The 17,234-nt window shown below is 31.6% G+C and overlaps 1 protein-coding gene across 3 annotated transcripts; it reads right to left on the reverse strand.

The window, feature by feature from the left end:
- Positions 1-395: 395 nt before the first annotated feature.
- On the reverse strand, positions 396-6,947 carry LOC114167621. Of its 3 annotated transcripts, none has more exons than XM_028052731.1 (5): positions 6,747-6,947; positions 6,340-6,528; positions 5,683-5,752; positions 5,513-5,599; positions 396-691 (listed from the first exon to the last, which is right to left on the reverse strand). In XM_028052731.1, the coding sequence occupies exons 2-4, from the start codon at positions 6,520-6,522 to the stop codon at positions 5,550-5,552; spliced, it is 303 nt and encodes a 100-aa protein (XP_027908532.1). In that variant the 5' UTR covers positions 6,523-6,528; positions 6,747-6,947; the 3' UTR covers positions 396-691; positions 5,513-5,549. The 3 variants fall into 3 exon arrangements, with proteins under 3 accessions (XP_027908532.1, XP_027908530.1, XP_027908531.1); XM_028052729.1 differs by having other exon boundaries at positions 399-691; positions 6,340-6,597; XM_028052730.1 differs by having other exon boundaries at positions 399-691; positions 6,340-6,654.
- Between the last annotated feature and the right edge of the window lie 10,287 nt (positions 6,948-17,234).

Consider the following 17,234-nt stretch of genomic DNA (forward strand, 5'->3'; position numbering starts at 1 on the left):
TACGAAAGAGCTACTAGCCGTACCCTACTCATCCCGTTAACATCCTTAATTATACCCAATCAATTAAAACAATTTAAATGTAATACTCACTTGTGAACCCAAAATCGTCTCCTAATGACCAATATTATCATTCATATGTTCCATTTACAAAAACAACCAAGGAATTTTGACATATTCACAAAATACCGAACATAATAAAAAACACAATTCAATCACAGTAAATATTTTACATACTAACTATTTATTGAAAATATTTTACGTTATTTTCATAAAATAAAATATTAAATAAATACATATTTAATTTAAAAATGAAACACAATTTTTAAAAATAAATTTGAAATTTAAAATATATTATTCCAAAAATATAGTAGATACACGTAGAGAGCAAACTCAAATTATAAATGATCGAAACTTAACTTCTTAAACTCAAACTCACCATAATGGGGACGTATTTTAACCATCGAAAATAAAGACAAATTTAACTTAAGTAAACAGCAAACTAATTAAGTAATTAACGTGCTAGTCGAGAGACCCAAAAGTTTTCACATTTGTTCACCAAACTAAGACGGTTAACCCATTTTTCTACCCCTCTAGAAAAACAAAATTAGAGTAGCAAATCATACACATATCAACAACTACATGTAAAGCTGCAAGTTACATGAACATCCCACCATGGCTGCATAAGTATGGCCTACAAAACAAAAAAGTACAAGTTAAACACAAGAAATAAAGTCACGCAGAACGGTCAAGTGGTTTCATCAATTAATTTGTTTTAGCATTTGGCACTTTTTAAAGGGTGAGAATATGATAACATGTTGCTTGAAAAAATTTCCTGTTCTTGTTTTCTTATTCTACAAATAATTTCACTCAGATATACTTATTTTAACTCCCACAACCAAGAAGTTGTTCTCACCATTTTTATACAAACCTCAGAACAGTACCTACCTTGTACAAAATTAAAATCAAAAAATATTTCTAGAACAAATCAGGCCCAGGGAACTTTCATTTACTTCTCATCTTTTGAGAAAGCTTGGTATAAATCCAAGTCCATGAGTAATGAAGAACATTTTCTGCAAGAGATCAACCCCTTAAATGAATTTTCGTATCTTAAAAGAAATTAATCTTTAGCTTCTGATTGGAAGAATGTACAGCACAACAATGCAGTGGTCAACGACCACACAGTATCAGCCAATACCATTCACAGCATTATGAACCTATGGAGTCACTGTAATTTACCATTAAGTTTCATGTTAGGACACACTTCCATGTGGTAGAATTGCTTTCTGCAGTTTTCATTTTTCTTGCAATCTGAGGGTTCACCGAAAGAAGATCAATCATTATGGTTACCTATCTATACTCTTGCTTTGCTACATCCCAGCACAGAGATTTGTCTCGGCAAGTTAAGGTGCCAACTTATTTCCAAGTAAAAAAACAAAAATTTAATCACAAACATACCATATTGTGATTCAATACAATCTTTCCAATTTCACTAAATAAAACTCTCTTATATTATAACTTCAATTGGAATCTCAAATCGATGGCAAAATTTCAAACTATAGACAGTTTCTATTCTTAATCTAGAATTTCTTTCCCAAACCAACCCAACTTCTTCTGGCTTACCTATAAAAGCTAATGAGCATAAAGAAGGCATTGTGATGATAGCGGCAAGGTAAATGGAGCTAACTAGCAGGTTGGAAGCACATGTCTTAAAAGCAACAAGAAACAAACAAGACACCAAAATTATATTTTCTTATCATCCCTAATTACCTCCAATTAGACAGCTAACCAGCAATCGAAAAAAGACTGTGTAACAATCCAACCATTTCAGTTTATGGACATGTTTGGAAAAACTTCTCCATAAAAATTTCTAGAAGAAAAAAATAAAATGAAAAACGTGAATAAATTTTTCCATAAACCAAAATTAGCTTATGCACCAGTTAAAAAGATAAGAGTTTAGAGACTACATGAGATAGATTCCACAAATTAGCTTATGCACAAGTTAACTTTAACAATTAGAGAAACTCAATTTATTTTCTTCTTATTTTTCTCTCCTGGAAGTCTGTATGGAGGAATTTGTACAAACAGATCTTAAATGAAGCAAATAAAAGCAATATATATCATGCTGAAAGAGGTGTATTGGAGTCTATACCCATGAAGCTGAGGTAGCAAACTTGTGCACATCCAATTAAAATGAACAAGAGAAAATTGGAATTGATAACCTTTCTTTGGTTTATCTAACTTTTTAGGCTATCCTAATTGATCCAAATCAAATAGGATCCCATGTGCCAGACTATCCAAAAGTTTTTATAACCTATACCAAAACCACAATGAAAACATTATCCAAAGAATACTGATAACAATACAATTGAATCAGAAGTTACTGAAAATTAGGCTAGAACCATCTTAGCACACCGAGTGGCGCATCAAGCAAATAAAGGAAGGAAAGCATCGAATGGGATGTGGTAAGCGACCGGTCATTGCTATGGATCTTTCCCCTCGCTATAGCTACCATGTTCAGTGCCCAAACATAGATATGCCTGCCTACATCTTATCTTACTACTAAACAGACTACGCGCTAACAGCTTTAGCAACAAGGCTATAGGCTAAACAACTAAAAAAGAAGGCATTGAAAGTCGCTCACCTCGTGCATCCACCCTAAGGGAAAGTTCCTAAGTCAGTCAACTCAATTAAAATCAATCAAAGAAGAGAACTATTAGCTTTCTACGCGCACCCTACGTACATAACACAAGAAAAGGACAACAAAGGAGACACTAAATACACACACTATGGAAGAAGCTATGTGATCAATGCAAGAAGCCTAATTGCATTTAGGAAGGAACACATGCGCATTGGCTAAAGCAGTCACTTCCGGAGCTAGCTCTGCAAATGAAGCAAGCAAAGGCAGAAAATTGAAAATCCACTCTCACACAGAGCCTCTTACTCCCCAAGTGGATAGGCAGCAAGCACAACTGGATGTCCTCATCTACGATGCCTCCTTCTTCCATATGTCCAAAAGCCTTATCTTCGTCTCAGAACTCAAGCCCTTTCCCTTTACTCCATAGGACATTCGACTATTCCCATACACTCTCTCTACTTTGGCTAACAATCTTAAATATTTGGTCATTGGCCCAAGGTCAACTCTTGTCTATGAAAGTAAGTTCCTTCTCGGTTTCGCATGCCAATTGGCAAATACTCTATTTCGTATCATCCCACCACGAGGGAAATATATGAGGTAATTTATTAATTAATAAAATTTCATTGCCTTAGTTATCAAGAAAGATCTGATGTGAACAAAAGAAGATCATGGAATGAGGTCGTCGATCTCCAACTCAATCTGAGGTTCAGCCGCCTCATCCGAGATGGAGGGCTCTTTCAATCTCAGCTGATCAACATTGAAGACAGGGTGGGTGGCGGGCAGCTCTAGTTTGAACGCATTCTCCCCTTCCTTCTCTTGTAGAGTGAATGGTCCAGCAATGGTTTAAGCTTGCGGTTGGTACCCCCCTTTCTTAGGCAACTTTAACCACAGTAGATCTCCCACTTGGAACTTATGATCGACGGTTCTGTCTTTGGTCGTGCCTCTGCTCTGTTGCCTCTGCGTTTTCTTCTGAGTATCAACAACCTGCTCATGGTACCATTCTCCAAGAAACTAATGGCTCGCAGTTGTTTAGCCGCTTCTCTAGGAGATAGTAGATGTACCGCTGACTGGGTTCAGGACACAACCATCGTCTGAACCGTCTGCTACCAAGTCCATGGGGGCCTTTTGTTGGAACCCATAACAAACTTAAAAAGCACTTCTACCGGTCGACAAATGCGTGCTCTGATTGTAGTAGTGTTGAATGAACGACAGGTTTGGAACCAAACCGGGTAACTTTAAAGGTGGTCTCGATGTTCAGTTCTCAAGAACCGATGGTTCTATTGGTGACCCATTCAAAACAAACTAAGCTAGCCACTTTGACTTTGATTAACCAATCTAGTGCGGGGGGTGCAATGGTCCTCTTCATTTGTTCCCATTAACAACCACAAAGCCCTTAATTGCTCTTCCTTTCTACTTGCCCTTTTTTACTACAAAGGTTTGACTAGCGCTCGGCAAAGGAATGATTTTTTCCCAAAGCCGACTTCCTCCTTTATCGAGCGGCTGTCTCTGTTGACCATAAAAGTGATAGTTCGGGTTGTTTGAAATAACTAGTCATTTTGGCCAGTCTCAATACCACATGAAGCGCGTGATCACCCAGATTCTGAAAGCCTTCTCTATCTTAATTATATATAATAACTTATCAACGTCAGCCCTTCTATTTTCCTATATTCACCCTTCCTACTCCAGCTAATGGAAAAATGCCTTTGAATGGTCATAATCATCAACAACCCAACCGACTGTCTCTCAAATTATTGAAAATTTATCTCAAATTTTCCATATAGTAACCACGCTAGTTTGCTATTAGACTATAGTGGTTTTGGGGTTAGCCACTACTTGAGATAGATATCTATGAACTAATACTGAAATCTACAGTTCCAAAGGACTCTCTACCATCTAGGCACGAATAATTTATTCAACATTGATTACATTCCAAATTTCAGATGAAACTAAAAATAAAAGCCATCAATCGGTTATGCTGCTCCACCTTCTGAAAACCCTATATTCTATAAATGTATACAGCTACAAATATTCAATCTTGTAAACAGTAAATATTGTTAACAACAAGTCATTCTAGATAAATACTCTGTAGTATTACGACTTGTTGGGTGAAACTTTGAGCAGTAGATGCACTATTTATAGGCCCACTAACTTGGCCCTTCAACCACATACATTTAATACAACTACTACCAAAATACAATTAACACAACTACCCAATTACTACCAAAGTACAATTTAATGAACTCCATAATTATTACTAAGAAGCACTCCTACCTTTTGCATTTACCCAACTATGCTCATTTAAGTTTACCTAATTATTACTAAGAAGCACTCCTACCCTTTTCATTTACAAGCCTTTTTACGTGCAGCATAAATTATTTAAATTGTATCTCATATTATGATTATAGGGGCCACACTATTTCTATCTGACTATAGTGGTCTTGGGGTTGGCCACTCCCTGCCACTACTTGAGATAGAAATCTATGAACTAAAGCATGACAACAAAATAAAATTATTAAGAAAATAGGTTGTCTTAACAGAGTAATGTTCTTTACTGTACAATCACTTTAATTAGTGTTTACTTGTATCATTAGTCGTGGTAATTTAAGTCTTACTCCTGAAAAGTATTTAATTAGCTGCATATATACTGAACTGTACTATACAGCCTTGTAATTCATCCATTGTTTAGATTCTTAAGTCAAAAATTAATTTTGAATTCTTATACAAGTAAACTCAAAATACATTGTTATCTAAGCAGGAAGAACAAGCTGATAACAACTTAATGAGTTCAAACTTCAAGCTGTTCAATAAAATAACCAATAATGAGGTGGAAACAATGCATGTCACTATGATATCCATGAGAGACTGGGAGAAACTAACCTTTCACATTTTTAGCCATGTAGGCAAATTAAGTTGCTTAAGAATCCTCCTTCAGTTCATCGGAATCAGAGTCACTAGCATTATAACCTAGAAGTATGCACCAAAATAAGTATGGTCACGCCATTATATTACAGAAGAAAAAAATGAAGCTGCTGACAATAACAAAGTACCTGGGTGCTTATCACCTACTTTCCAAACCGAAGATCTAGTCCTTGATGCCTTGGTTAGCCAAACTCTTCCCTTAATTGCCAACAGAGGAAATCAGTTGGAAACCAAAAGTCCACAGAAATCCACAGATTGTTAATTAATCTATAATAAAAAATAGACCTTCCTCTTTACAGTCAACTAATTGCCCATAGAATTTCTACATTTCATACTATTAAACACTTGTATGCACTTCTATTATTCGTTTATTTACTAAAAAATTCAAGTTGCTCCTCAAATACATAATAGATCTTTTTATCATGTCATTCTTGATGTATGTACAGAGGCGTCTATAAGCATGGTCAACCAATTAGAAATCACATGAAATGCGTCTTCTCATCAGCCCACAATGTTGCCGTACATATTCCCTGAATGACAGTAACAAATACTTTATACTTAAAGTGTATTAAATACTTAAACAAAAAATCTGTTAAGAGTTTTCGTTGCTAGAATTTCTCAAAACTAGTGATAATAATAAGCATAGTTGAATTGTTTGATTACTAGGCAACTTTAGACCACCAAAATATAATTATCTAACACCACCCCAAGTCCCAACAAGCCCTAACCAGTGAAACAACAAGGAAAGTTCATAGAAAAAGACAGCAAGAAGAACAACCACCCACCTTCTGAGCATCTCTGGGAACCCCATAGCCACTGTAGTACATCTGACCCACCAACACTTGCATGTTTATGTCCCCTGTCTTGGCCTCTTTCAGAGCATCTCTAAACCACCGCTTCACACAATCTGCCACCACCTCTGACAGTGGCACGCGACCACTCCTTTCTCCCACAACGGAACTCTCCATAACCCCCTTTCAAGTTCAAGCGAAAAACGTCGTCTCAGTGTTAAGATTTAATTTTTCTTGTTCTTCTTGGAGATCCTAAAAAAAGAATTGGATTTTGTGGAATCAGAGTTGAAAAAGCTTTAAGTCTTCGCCCTATATTGTTGGAGAAAAATCATGGGTGTATATCAGATTGAACTAAAATACCAAAATTACACCAGAATAACATGGGTTTTCGAAGTGCTCACCTTTTTTTTCCCTTTTATTTGGGGTGGTTTCTAGTCTTCTGCGATGCTATTTGAAGAGCATTTTTGGTTTCAATGATAAGGGGATTTGTTGTCTGAAACGAAAAATTATAAATTCAGAAAATGAGAAATAAGAATAAAAAAAGGTTTAGAGCGAGAGAGAGTAGAGAAAAAGCAAAGCTGTGTTATTTGTTTGTCAACAACGTTTCCATGTGTTATTTGTTTTATACGACCTGATTTAGATTATAACTAGCAGCAGACCCGTGTATACGGCACGGGTCTTGTTTTATTTTGTTTTATATTTTTTAATATTTAAAACATATTTTATTGTTATTATATATAAATTAGTGATTTGAATAATTATTATTGTTATTGGTTTAATTGTATAATGATTAATTTTATTGTTTAAATATATTATTAATTTATTTAATTATAACAATTTGTAATAATAATTGGTGGTTGTTAAAATAAAATGTAGATATATTATGTAATATGGTACGGTATAAATTAAATATAATATAAAATTGATGTTAAAATTTAAAACAAAATATTGTATGTTATATTAAAATAAGATCCGTACTGTGTATGATATATTAGAATAAAATGTGTATGCACAAATCGTTATTAAAATAAAATAAAAGCATATGGTGTTATACAGAGACGGAGTATAATAGGAGCAGGGAGGGGCTAGGCCTCCCGTAATATTTTTGAGTTTTTTCAAAATTATATATTCATTTTTTTAATTTTTAAAAATTTTGAAAATTTTAAAATTATAAATAGTATATTTTAAAAATTGATGATAATTAAATTATGTCTTTTTATTTTTTTTATAAAATACAATATTTAATGTTAATAAATAATAAAACATAAAATCCAATATAATAAAAAATAAAAAAAAAATATTTAGGTTTAATTAGTCTTCTAATATCTGATTTCGTCTAAAAATATCAAATTGCCACTAAATTGAAACTAAAAGAACGGGAAGATCAACTTACATTTTTGGAAACAATAACCAAAAGATTAATTAAACCAAACATTTCTTAAAATATTTTTTATTTTCTTCTGTCATTGCCTTTTAAAATTTTGACAAAATTGTACTCATCTCTCACTATCATATGTTTTTTTTTTGAAGAAAAATGAAGTTAGACACATACTCATTATGTTTACTCTCATTTCTCATCTGTTTCCTTCATTTCTCAAAAAAAAAAATGTAACTCTCTCTTGTCTTACTTGATGATAAAATATTACTTTAATAGTTATTAAAATTATTTTTTATCTCATGAGCCTTTTGTATACTTACTTTTTATGATTATAGAAGAAAAAAAATCATGTATTATGTGTTTTTTTATAATCGGTTTTTAATTGTGACTTGATTATAATATATTTTTCTTCTAATATATATGTCTATCAATATTTTATTAGATTATGATAAATTATTTTTTAATATATTTAAAAAAAAAGCATATCGATGAGGAATAAAATAATGAATTTATTTTGTAGAAGTAGTAAAAGGGAAGCTACACCTGAAGATGAAAACAAGTTAAATTATATTTCTTCACATATTTTAAAGTATTTAAAGCATTATCTAATAATCCAATTTAACGATTCAATTGTTTTACAGAAGAGTCATTTTTTAAAGTATTATACTAATGGTCCAATCAAATGATCAAAAAATTATATTATTCTGGCCCTTCCAAAACTCTTGGTCAAAATCCGCCACTGGTGTTATATGGTCATGTACAAAATATATACAATGTGAAATTGATGTTAAAATTTTTAAATAGGAATACATGTAGAAATAAAAAAATGTATATTACATTAGAATAAAATGCGTATCCACATGTCATTATTAAGGTAAAATATGGACATATTGTGTTATATGGTCCCGTACAAAATATATAACAGATAAAATTTATGTTAAAATGTTTAAATAAAAACACATATAAACACATGTATATTGTAAGACCCGAGAAAATTAAATAGTTATTTAAATAATTATTTAATTATGGCGGGTAATAGAAACATTTAAAGAAATTAATGTGAGGAACTATGACATGGAAAAGTACTAGCTCAAGTGGTTAAGAGTACTTTATTGTGTGTGAGGACTTGGGTTCGAGTCCTATGTGTGCCACTTGAGTGTTATTTAAATTATGTGTTTTTGTGTCTTTATATATTGAATGCATGGGGTGATAATAAATTCCTAGAATTGTAGGAGTTATCATGAAATCTGGATTGGTTGAATGGTTTGGCCTTGGTTTGGTATATGCATGGGTGTGAGTTTAAACCTTGTTGAGAACTAAATAATTTCTTTTTGCCAGTTTTTCCTTTGGCATGAATATGAAAAGGTTTGGCATGAATATGAATATGAGTGCTGCACTTTTATTGTAATTTTCGTTTTAAAAGGTTAAGTGAAATTAAGGGTGGAATGAATTAGAGTGAGAGAGGATAATTAAGGGATTAAGGGTCTGAGACAGGAGAGTGCATACAGAATCACAGACTTCTGGGCGATTGGCACGAATTGTAGAGGAGAATTGGAGTGGGAAACCATTGTGGAAGAGTGAGGCAAGAGCAAGGGTGAGTTTGAATTAAAAGTCACGTGCAATCCGTGTTTGAAGCGAGGATCAGAGGTTAGGGGAGCTGGAATTGTACCTTTAATTGCGTACTGTTTAATTTCATGAACTGTATGATTAAATTGATGCATGTACAATGCCCTGCTGTGTATAATTCATGTTTCTGGAATTTTCCAGAAACCGCCTGGCGGACGATGAACTGCCGCCAGGCGACTTATCCAATTTTTACTTGTTCTTGGGTTCCAGAGAGGAACCGCCTGGCAGTGAGCTTTGTGCCGCCAGGCGACGCATGACGACCAACCCAGATTCTGGGTTTTTGCTTGAACTGCCTGGCGGTGATGAACACACGCCAGGCGACGCGGACCAATTTTGGTTCGATTTTGGTGTTTTGAGTGTTCTGATTGGATTCTAAATGGAAGGAAAGGGATCATTAACTTTTAATTGAATACTTGACTAAAGAAATTGGGGAATTTCACTATCAATTAGAGTTAATTTGAGAGAACTGTTAAGAACACCCTTTTTAGGTTGATGAATTGGGGATTTCGAAAATGACACACATCTAAATGGAAAAATGTGAATGAATTCAGGTATGGAAAGTGTTAGAGATGAATTGTAATCCTAAGAGATAGAATCGGATCTTATAGAGTCAGAAATTGATGGAAATTAGAGTTGTTGCGAAGGGGGTAAGGTTCGCAGGTGCAGGAACCGCCTGGCGGCACCCATTTGGCCGCCAGGCTCCATACCAGTGAGACATGGTGTCTGATTCACGAAAAACGCTATTTTTGGTACTTTTCGTGGAACAGGAACCGCCCGGCGGTAGTTTCATGCCGCCAGGCGCCACCGATTTTTCTGGTCTGCGCAGTTTTCGTGAAATTGCATTTCCCGCTTCGTTAACCGTCTGATTTAGGTGAAATTTTGTAAGGTGTTTCACAACATGTTGTTCTTCACTTTGAACGGTGGAGATTCATTTTGGATTCCTGAAGAGGGAGATATACGTCACTCATGATTGGTTATTGAATTCCCTAATAGTATGATTACTAATGGATGATTAAGTGTGATCAAGTGCTAGTATGGCCTTGATTGGTGAATGTATATATATAAATATATTGATGCATGATTGATGACTATGTTTTTGGTAGTGCTTGCTGAGACATGTTGAATATATGAACCTATATATGTTAGCTCGAATGTAAGATGTTATAAGTGTGGGGATAAGGCTACTATTGATGATATCACTATGACCGAGTGTTGCATGATCATGACGGGTTTTGGAAAAGTATGGGAACATGATAATCATACTTTAAATGTAATGGAATTGTAAGCATGCAAAGGGTTGGGAAAATGAGAAGGGGAAAATAAAGTGTGTGTTGGAATTGATTTAAGAGGTAAGTATATATGAATTATAAATGAGAGGAATGTGTGCTTATACTTGAAAGATGCATATGTGTTGTGATGTTGTAATTTGGAATATATGAATGTGTATGTTGATTTTTGGATGTTTGAGAATTAAATGGTTGAATTCTAGGAAATGAATTAGAGTACCTAAAACCAGTAGTGTCACATTACTGGTGTAGCGCCTAGCGGTGTAGACTGAACCGCCAGGCGATAGTATGAAACAGGAATGTCTTATAAGTGTTGGCGCCCGACGGTGATGTGGAACCGCCAGGCGGTCTGTACTGCCATTTCGCCAGCGGCGCTTAGGCTACGCTAGGCGATGGTGTAGTGCTAGGGTGCATTGTGATATGTTTTGCATGGTTTATGGTGTGGGTCCTGGTCTGGGATATGCTTGATGTTGTCATGAGCGGGTAGGTTCATGATTGGTGATGAACACGTGATGATATGAGCGGGGAAGTTTATATTCTATTACTCTCGTGTGGGGATACGAGCGAGGTAGGTTCGTATGTTCTATGCTCACACTTGAGAGATGCTACGTGCGGGGAGGTATGTAGCTGGTGGATCACGTGTGTTGGACTACGAGCGGGGAGGTTCGTAGAGTTGGACCACGAGCGGGCAGGTTCGTGGAAGCATTGGAATCCCTAAGACCAGCTTGAGTATGTACCTTGTGTAGGGTGCTTTGCTTGTTTTCATTATCATGTTGTGATGTGAAACTTGGATCAGGGGATGTTGTGCCATGAGCGGGTAGGTTCATGGATGGTGGTGAACACATGATGATATGAGCGGGGAGGTTCATATCATGTTACTCTCGTGTGGGGATATGAGCGAGGTAGGTTCGTATGTTCCGTGCTCACACTTGAGAGATGCTGCGTGCGGGGAGGTACGTAGCTGGTGGATCACGTGTGTTGGACTACGGGCGGGTAGGTCCGTAGAGCAGGACTACGAGCGGGGAGGTTCGTAGAGCAGGACTACGAGCGGGAAGGTTCGTAAAGGTATGACCACGAGCGGGCAGGTTCGTGTGAGCATCATAAACCCTAAATCTGAGACTAACTATTCGTTTGTTTTAAGGGTTGAAAAGCCTTGGGGATTAAGGTCTGGGCCAATAATTAACTAGAATAAAATAGATGGGTGTATATTGACTTTTTTTATCAACTTATATGTTAATTGTTTATAAGCTCACCCTATCTGCTTGTGTTTGGCGATGATCGTGTAATGCGTTACACGGGAGCAGATGATGTTGCAGGTGGTGCTGATGCGACATAGCATCGAAGAGAGAGTTAACTGGGAAAAGCTTTTACTGGAGTTTTATCATTATTGTTTTTATGAAATTTGTAAACAGTGTTTTACTGATTTGTGAATTTGGATACTGTATTGGAGTTTCATAAATTATGGATATTTTTGGATAACATCCGATTAATAAATGTTATAAAATTTCCCGCGTTTTTGGGAAGCGAAGTATAATAAATGAGGTTTTCATCATATTTCTTAATTTTTATTACTTAAATTAGTAATATCCGACTGGGATGTTACATATATTATACTAAAATATAATGTGTATTCATGAGTCCTTATTAAAGTAAAATGTAGGCGTATTATATAATAGTGTCCTATATAAATAATACAACATGAAATTGTGTTAACATTTTTAAATAGAAACACATGTATAAACACATGTATATTATATTAAAATGAAATGCGTATCCACGGGTCGTTGCTAAAGTAAAATGTAATATGGTTCCGTAGAAAATAAATATAACATGAAATTGATGTTAACATATTTAAATAGAAACACATGTTGATACAAACACATGTATATTACATTAAAATAAAATGCATATGCATGAGTTGTTGTTAATGTAAAATTTAGGCATACTGTGTAATATGGCCCTGTATAAAATAAATACATGGTGAAATTGATGATAAAAATTCTAAAATGGAAACACATGTACATATAAACACTTGAATGTTATATTAAAATGAAATACGTATGCACGGATCGCTACTAAAGTAAAATGTTGTCATAGTATGTAATATGGTCCCATATACAAAAAAAATATATATAACATGAATTTGATGTTAACCTCTTTAAATAGAAACACATGTAGATACAAACACATGTATATTACATTAGAATGAAATGCATATGGTCCTGTATAAAATAAATACAATGTGAAATAGATAATAAAGTTTTTAAAATAGAATTATATTAAAATAAAATGTGTATGCACCAGTAGCTCTGCTAAAGAAAAATGTAGATTTTATAATATGATCCCGTACAAAAATAAAATATAATAAATTTTTCAATCTTCAATAAATACAAATTCAACCTCCACTGAGTATTAAAAATAATAGTATTAATAAATAAAGAAATAAATTAAAATAAAATAGAACAATTCATTATATTTATAATAATAAAATAATATTAGTAATTGAACAAAAATATTAAAATGAAATAAAATTGTTGAATAAAATTATAATATAATAATGTAATGATAAATATATTGCAAACTAAGGAAGATAATGTAAATATAATTAAATATATTGACAAAATATAATTCTAAAAATAATTTTTGGACATTGTTAAAGAAATTTAAAATATTTAAATAAGTCAACAAATAAATTTTTTAATCCTTTAAATATTCTCAATCCGATTTCAAAATAAATTAATTATTACTTTGGAAAGGTTAAATTGATACAAATTTAAAATAGAAATAACTAAATATAAGTAGAAGCGGAATGGATCAATATTTTTGCAATCAACCCAATTTGAAATAAAAGTGTAAGATAGCTTATTACCATATAACACTCTAGATATGTTAACACTGTATATCCTGATTTTACTTGTTACCATATAATACTTCCTTTAACCACAAATTTTGGCCAAATCTTGAAAAGATAGCTTATTCATTAAGTAGAAATGCTTATTATACAAATAACGTTGTAAAATAATATTAAAATTGACATTGTAAATAAAATGTAATAAATATATTCAATACATATTGATTCAAAATTTGTTGAATAATAATTAAAGTAACAATTAAATATATATATATATATATATATATATATATATATATATATATATATATATATATATATATATATATATATATATATATATATATATATATATATCGATTCAAATAATAATAACAAAATAATAATTATAATATTGTTATTTTAAATGCGTAAATTATATTGATATATTGTAAATTTATTCAATATATATATGAAATCCAATATATGAAATTCAATAAAGCTAAGAAATCTATTATTAAGTTATGAGAATAATAATTTACTTGTGTACTTATTGATTTCGTTATGTTATGCAGAGTGATAAATATATTATTTAAATAATCATTTTGGTTACTGACAATAATAAATTTATATTAGTTAAATTATTCAATACAATTAGTAACAATAATGTGATTAAGTAACTAATATTTAAATATGATATTGTAATATTATTACTAAAAATTCTCATATTACATAGAATATTTCTTACAAATTTTTAAAAAAATTAGCAAAAAAATATTTTTTTTTCTACCATTTTTTTTAAGAATTTTAATTGGCAGGTAATTCCTTCGTGGGTAATAATTTCTGACAAAATTATAAAATTTGCAAGTATTTCCTACAAAATTTGTTGCAAAAAGTGTTTTATACAAAATATTTTGCAAAAACATTGGTAGAAATTTCTTGTAAATTTTTTTCACAACAAAATTTGTAAGTATTTCTTACAGAAAGATTTTCAAAACAAAATTGGTAGGAAATATGATTTTTTTTGGTAATGTATGTTTTTGTTATAGTATTTGTTAGTTATTTGTTATATTTAAATATATATGTGTTAATTGAAAATAATCAGTTTATATTAGAAAAAATATATTTTCTATAATTAACATGAAATGATATATTTTTGTTAGTTATTTTTTATATTTAAATATAGATATGTGTTAATTGAAAATAATCAATTTATATTAGGAAAAATATATTTCGTATAATTAACATGAAATGATATATTATTTAAATACTTATTAGGTGTCTTTTCAATACCTCTGCAGTTTGATTTAGTGGAGACGCTTTTAGATTTGGTGAATCAATTTTCTAATACTATACTTACTCACTATGTCTATTAACTTGGTTCAGTATGTCTATTAATTTAGTTTACTGATAGTCTAATATTTTGTGTTAATTTGTTTACTGTAGGTAGGTTATTTGATTGAAGTAATTTTTTTTTTGTCCCATTATAAAGTATTGTGAAATTAATTGAAATTAATTGTAAATAGTTCTTCTCATGATAAAGTATGGTCAAATCAACTATAAATCCTTCTATTCAAATTTGACGTTATTTATTATGAAGTGTGACTATGATTAACTATAATAAACTTATTTTACTTTCAATGCTTAAATTATATTTCTGTGATATTATGATCGATTTAATAGTTATAAAAATAATAATTTACCTTATATAAGATTAACTATTGTAGAAAGTTCCATTAATAAAAGAAATGTATTATACCGTTATTAAAATGATTATTAGGTATAATTATAAAATGTATAATATTACTTATTATAGAAATATCAATTAATTAAAGGATTTAAAAAGAACATTTTTAATTATTATTTAAATTAAATAGTCATTTACCTTCTATAATATTACTTATTACAGAGAGGTCAATTAATAAAAGAGATGTACTATACATTTAATAGCACAATTATTATAAATAATAATAAAATGAATAGTTATATACTATATTAAAATGAATTGTATATTTTTTTCTTATCGTTATAGTTAATCGTATGTATCTTGTGCAATATGATCCCATAAGCAATATATTATAAGTTGATTTTTTTTTTTAAATCCTAATGCGATTTCATTATAAACAATAATAATAGACCTTTTGTTTTACTTTGTTGTATTATGAAACTTCCAAAGTAAAATTGATCAAAATCAGGAGCAATTTCTTATAGGATGAATATTATTTTATCACATTGTTAACTTTGTCAAGTAAGCATGAACACCTACATATTCATATTAGTGAAAAGATGAATCACATCTCATCTTTAAGTTTCTTATGAATTTGATAAATAACTGTAGTAAAAAATAGTCTTGATTATTATCATTCTCAGAATCACCTGTAATCATAAATGCTCAATCTGTAGTAGTGAGATTAGTATCCATGAGCTCAATGCCAAAGTAATTGAATGTCTCCATCACCTTGCTGAACCTTCCCCTTTATATGTGCCACAAAGACTTGTTATTTCAGAAAGTAAGAGTGTTAACATTAGTAATAAAGAATTTTTGGGATCTTTTAAGAGTATATCTATCATTGCATTCATATATATTAAGAATATATATATATATATATATATATATATATATATATATATATGAATTTAGAGTGATTTCAATTTAAAACCATGTAAGAAAAATATGGAGAAGGCAAACTTACAGTAAACCTTCAGCAACTCTAAACACACAGATCAAGGATTATGCTCCCCAAGGTTTCATAAGGACAAAGAAAGGAAAAACATTAGATACACATTCACATGGAAAGGCTTTTTTGGATTACAAAAACATATTCAAGATACAAAACCAATAGAAACATCAAGATAAAAAACAAAACCTTAACAACAAAAGCCAAAGCAAACCTTAACAGTAAAAGCTAAAGCAAACCTTAACAACAATCATCTCATGAAAGAAAACAAAACCTTAATAACAAAAGCAACAAAGCAAACCAACAATCAATATAATAAACAGATACACAAAAATAAAAACAAACCGCAAACCCATTTGATAGATCCACGAAAATACAGTAATAGGAGATGGAAACAAAATAATCGTAAGAAATGGAAACAAAACAATCATTTGATTAAGGAGAACAAAACCTTAACAGATAAAAGCCAAAGGAAACATTAATAAATCAGGGGCTTCAAAAATATGAGCAAGAGAGAAAGGAGGGACCGTTCGTGAGTTCATTCCATAAAAGCACTACAAAATATAGAATTTCAGTTGTGGCTAGAAGCCTCTCGACATTTTTTTCATTTTGAAAAGAAAACTAAATCACGTCCTCTACAGTGTTGGTGCCATTACAAATGCTATGCATAGCAAAAGTCCAATTGATTTGTAAAGGGCCTTAGATCCTTATCCATAAGCCTTATTTTCTTCAACGTTATAGCACTTCAATCTGAAAAAAATTAAACCTTTCATAAAGAACAATCAACACAAAGTAAAAAAAATAACAGAACACAAAGTAAAGAAAAAATAACAGAGTATGAAAAAAAAGAAAGAAGAAGGATCCACAAAGAAGAAGAAAAAGAAGAAAAAAAGGAAGAAGAACAACAAAAACTAACCTTCTTGATGAACCAAACGTTTTGTTATGCATGAAAAATAATAAACAGGAAGTTAAAAAAAATATAACTTCATATGAAGAAGAAATAAAAAGGACCGACGAAGAAAGAAGACGGAAGAAGAAGAAGAAGAAAAACAAAAGAAAAAATATCCACAACTTCTGTAAACCTTCAACAA

This window comes from Vigna unguiculata, chromosome 10 (assembly GCF_004118075.2).
Source record: "Vigna unguiculata cultivar IT97K-499-35 chromosome 10, ASM411807v1, whole genome shotgun sequence".
Taxonomy (NCBI): domain Eukaryota; kingdom Viridiplantae; phylum Streptophyta; class Magnoliopsida; order Fabales; family Fabaceae; genus Vigna; species Vigna unguiculata.